At 40.9% G+C, this 5,161-nt stretch overlaps 1 protein-coding gene across 1 annotated transcript in view; it reads left to right on the forward strand.

Moving 5' to 3' along the window:
- Positions 1 to 669: 669 nt before the first annotated feature.
- Positions 670 to 5,161, forward strand: part of LOC102002556 (ATP-binding cassette sub-family A member 17-like) — a 75,407-nt gene continuing 70,915 nt past the window's right edge. Inside the window, exons 1-2 of the mRNA XM_026780668.1 lie at positions 670 to 723; positions 1,793 to 2,054. Coding sequence (XP_026636469.1) covers positions 670 to 723; positions 1,793 to 2,054 — 316 coding nt within the window. The remainder of the gene's footprint in view (positions 724 to 1,792; positions 2,055 to 5,161) is intronic.

The raw sequence follows: 5,161 nt of genomic DNA on the forward strand, positions 1-5,161 counted from the left end.
AGAAACCCTGTCTCGAAAAACCAAAAAAAAAAAAAAAAAAAAAAAGAGTGAGCTGATAGGACCTGAGGTAAAGGAGACCCTAGGATAAGTTGTTTCAGGAGATCCACAAATAGGCCAGGCCAGTTTTGAGCTAAAACACAGTGGGGCGGGCAGGGACAGGTAGCCTTCAGTTGAACATTTGGGAAAAGTCCAGACTAGAGAAATCCAAGTAGACTTTGTGTGAATGCCTGTGGATCCTGTCGTGGCTATGTGAGGTCACATGTTGGCATGAAAAGGAGTCCGGAGACTGAGCCTGTAGCACCTTCATGTTTGCAGGCTGTGGAGAGGAGGAGGCATCAGCCCAAAGAGCCAGGGAAGGGGTAACAATGAAAAGACAGTGTTCCGAGCGTCCCCAAGAGCAACGTTATTCAAGGATGAAAAGAATACTTCTGTTTTTGTTTGTTTTTCTCAGGGCAGGGTTTCACTACGTAGCCCCAGCTATCCTGGAACTCACTCTGTAGACCAGGGTGGCCTTGAGCTCACAGAGATCCTCCTGCCCAAGTGCTAGAATCAAAGGTGTGTGCCATTACACCTGACTGAAAATACTTCTTGGCGTATATGTGTTATACATCCTATTTTCTCAACTTGTTTCTTGACTAGTGGTGAGCGTCTTTTTCAACTGGGGGGAAAATGGCAGTGTTCAAGAAACTAAAGCTTCTCCTCTGGAAGAATTTCGTCTTAAAGGTACGGATACATTTATCCATGGGGAAGATGTGGGTCCTCTGGAGCAGCTGCGTGTTTGAGTTAAATAAGTTACAATCTTAGCTTCTCTTCCTGTGGTAAGTCACTTTGACAGAAGCAGCTCAGGGGAGAAGGGGTTTATTCTGGCTCACAGCTTAAAGGTGGGGACATCATTGTGCCAGCTTGAAGCACATGGTCACATCACATCCACAGTAAGGAGCAGAGGACAGTGGGTGTTATTCCGTCCCCGTTTTCCGAGATCCTAGCTATAGAGTCCCGCTCATGCTGAGCCAGTCTTCTCCCCACAGGCATTCCCAGAGGCCTGTCTCTAGGTGATTTTAGATTCTGTCAAGTTGAAGTTACAATCACTACTAATGAGTTGAAGAACAATTAAGAATTTCATTTCTAGCCTGGTGGTGGTGGCACACACCTTTCATCCCAGCACTCGGAGGCAGAGGCAGGCAGATCTCTGTGAGTTCAAGGCCAGTCTAGTCTACAAACCAAGTTCCAGGATAGCAAGGGCTGTTACACAGGGTTTCTGTCTTGAAAAACAAAACAAACAAACAACAACAAAAAAGAATTTCATTTCTATAAGTTCACACTCCCACAGTGATTCTGTGAGGTCTCATTATGAAACACAACTCTTGTTGATTTCAAACTCTTGATGGTTTAGAAGCAGTATTAAATGGAGATGCCTAGCTAGCTCTTATTCTGTCTTTTACCTTTTTTGTGTGTGCTTTTTATAGGAAGACTAGAATGAAAGAGGTTTTTTTGTTTTTGTTTGTATACTTGTTTTGAGACAGGGTCTCAGTGGTATATCAAAGGGTGGGCTCAAACTTCCTAAGTAGCCAAGGGTGACCTTGAATTTCTGATTGGTCTGCCTTTAAACCTGTTGAGTGCTAGGATTACAGATGTGAATTGCTACATTTGGGCTATTAAATACTGGGGATCATGCTTCTAAGAAAATACTTAGAAGGTTTCTCCAGCTTTCTAAGTAGAAGAATGCTTACCCCATAGAGGTCACACTTGAGTTTCATCTGGGAGTCACGTGCATCTATTGTTTTTGTTTCAGAAGCGGAAGACTCTGATAACAGTTCTCGAAATCCTGATGCCGTTACTGTTTTCTGCAATTGTACTGTATCTTCGTTTCAATAGTATGCCAAAACACGTATCGACTACTAAGTACCCAGCATTTGATATCAGTTTTCTGCCAATATATTTTAATTATTATCCGACGAGAAATAAATATCAGTTGGCCTATATCCCTTCCAAAAGCGAGACTTTGAAAACCGTTACTGAAATGGTGGACCAAGCCTTCACTGTTGGCTTCGAAGGTCAGATATAAGATGGAGCAGGGAGGGCATTTCACTTTTCCTTATTGCACTAAAATGTTTGATTCCATTGATTGGTTGTGGACGTGAGTAGAGGCGTGTGTCTGTGTGCGTTCTGTGACGCACAAGGTGGAAGTCAGAGGACAGCTTGCCGGAGTCATTTCTCCTCCCTGTGGGCCCTGGGGATTGCACTCAGGCTGTCACTCAGGCTGTCGGGTCTGCTGGAGACATTGCGCCATCATCATGCCGTCCTGGAGGCCATTTTTATAGTGTAGTTTGAAGGTGGTTTTTTTTTTCCTGAGAGTTCTTACAAAAGTGATGCAAAATCTGGAAACTCCAAGTGTTTGAGGTGGAGGTTAAAGGAAAGCAGTCCTCTATGTGTTTTTATTATTTTACAGACCGCACTGAAGGCTTGCATTCTTGTATCACAAGGTTTAAATGCTAATTAAAATGTTAAATACCTTTTTGTTTGTTTTTTGAGGCAGGGTTTCTCTGTATAGCTTTGGAGCCTGTCCTGGAACCAGCTCTTGTAGATCAGACTGGTCTTGAACTCACAGTGATCCTCCTGCCTCTGCCTCCCAAGTGCTGAAATTAAAGGCGTGTGCTACCACCGCCTGGCCCTAACTAGCTCCTATAATTTAAATTAACCCATATTCTTTGAATCTACGTTCTTCTGCGAGCATGTTTCCTCATCTCCATTATGCCCGTCCTGGTTCTTCCAAGGCAACTCTGCCTTTCTTCTTCCTAGCATCCTCCCTTCCCCTAAAATCCTCCCTAGCTATTGGCCACTCGGCTTTTTATTGAACCAATCAGAATGACACATCTTCACAGTGTACAAAAAAGATTATTCCACAACATACTCATAGGTTTCTCTGCTTCTCTTTTCTTATTGTTACCCAGTCTCCAGACAGAGGCAGAAAGATGACTCAAATGGTCATTAGGATTTTGCCCATGCCCTGCTTACACCCTTCTATGGTTTCCCAATAGACTAGTCCCCTGCTGTTTCCTCTCTAGCTTCCTCTGTCAGTACTTTCCTCTGCTTTCTTCAGTACCCTCTTCATGTGGGTCACTTTGTGCCAGCCATTCCTATGCCAGTCTGTCTTGCTTTTAGGAAGGCAGCTAAATAAATAGGTTGAGTTTCTCTCTACTGCCTTATTCTCCTTTACAAAGTCCGGTTTGCCATTTTATCAGTATTTTCATTAAGTGTCTTAATTACACATTTATTAGCTTTCTGTGTATTGTCTGCTTTCCCCCCACTGTGCTCAGGGCAGAGGGCCATGTCTGTTTGGTCATCACTGTGTCCTTTAGAGTGCCTGGAACATAGTAGGTGGCCCAGTAAATATTTATTGAACATAACAGTTTAACTAACTAAATGAATAAAATTTTCCAAATGTGAAATTCATATAAAAGTTTCTTCAACAATTCTGTGATTGTTATATTGTTTCTTTATGTGTATTTAATCTTTTTCTCTTGCAGCTTTTAATACTCATTCTCCTTAAATTAGAGAAACTCCTTGATTTTTTTCTTAATTTCTGTATTGACACGTTTTTCATTCAGTAGTGTGTTGTTTATTGTCCATGAGTTTTAAGCTTTTTCCTGTTTCTGTTGTTATTGATAAGTAACTTTAATCCATGGTGGTCGGATAGGCTGAGGGTGGTATCTCAGCTTTCCTGTGTCTGTTGAAACTTGCTTTGTGTCCAAGTATGTGGTCAGTTTTGGAGAGAGGTCTGTGAGGCGCTGAGAAGAAGGTCTATTCTTTTGTGTTTGTGTGAAATGTTCTATAAATATCTATTAGGTCTATTTGGTTTATAACATCAGTTAGCTTCAGCATTTCCATGTTTATTTTTTTATCTGGATGACCTGTCTATTGGTGAGAGTGGAGTACTGAAGTCTCCGCCTATAAGTGTGTGAGGTTTGATGTGTGATTTAATCTGTAGTAGTGTTTCTTTTGTGAACTTGGGTGCCCTTGTGTTTGGGGCATAGATGTTAAGAATTGCAATGTTCAATCTGGGTGGGCGTGGTGCAAACCTTTAATCCCAGCACTCAGGAGGCAGAGGCAGGTGGATCTCTGTGAGTTCAAGACCAGTCTGATCTACAAGAGCTAGTTCCAGGACAGGCTCCAAAGCTATACAGAGAAACCTTGTCAAAAACATAAAAACAACAAAAAAAACCCAAACAAACAAAAAAGTGAATTGCAGTGTTCTCTAAGTGGATTTTTCCTTTGATGAGAATGTAGCATCCTTTCCTATCTCTTCTGATTCGTTTTGGTTTGAAGTCTATTTTGTCAGATATTAATATAATTAAATGAGTTCATTTCTTCGCTCCACCTCCACTCACCTGGAATATCTTCTTGCCCTGAGGGGATGTCTGTCCTTGATGTTAAAGTGTGTTTCTTGGGTGCTGCAGAAGGACAGATCCTGTTTTTGAATAGATTTTGTTAACACTGTCTTTTTATTGGGGACTTGAGGCCACTGATGTTAAGAGATATCAATGAGCTGATGATGAGGGTATCAATGATCAGTGTTTGTTGATTACTGATATTTTGTTATGTTGTCGTGTGTGTGTGTGTTTTCTCGATTTGCTTTCTGGGATATTTATTCTGTGGGTTTTCATGGGTGTAGTTAATCTTTTTGCGTTAGAGTTTTTCTTCTAGCAGCTTCTGAAGGGTTGGATTTAGAGATAAATATTTTTAACTTTGATTTTATTATAGAATGTTTGTGACCAAAAGCTTTGCTGGGATAGTACTCTGAGCTGGCATCTGTGGTCTCTTAGTGTTTGTAGAGCATCTGTCATGGCCCTTCTGGCTTTTAGAGTCTCCACTGAGAAGTTCGGTGTTATTCTAATAAAACTTTTCCCCTTTCAGCTTTTAATATTCTTTCTTTAGTCTGTATGTTTGGTGTTTTGAATATTATGTAGAAAGAGGGAATTTCCTTTCTGGTTCAATCTATTTGGTATCCTCTAAACTTCTTGTATCTTGATAGGTATCTTCTTCCTTAGGTTAGGGAAATTTTCTTCTATGATTTTATTTAAAATACTTTCTGTGCCTTTGACTTAGGTTTCTTCTACTTCCTCTATTCTTATTGTTCTTAGATTTGGTCTTTTTTTTTTCT

Source organism: Microtus ochrogaster, chromosome 7, assembly GCF_000317375.1.
Source record: "Microtus ochrogaster isolate Prairie Vole_2 chromosome 7, MicOch1.0, whole genome shotgun sequence".
NCBI lineage: Eukaryota > Metazoa > Chordata > Mammalia > Rodentia > Cricetidae > Microtus > Microtus ochrogaster.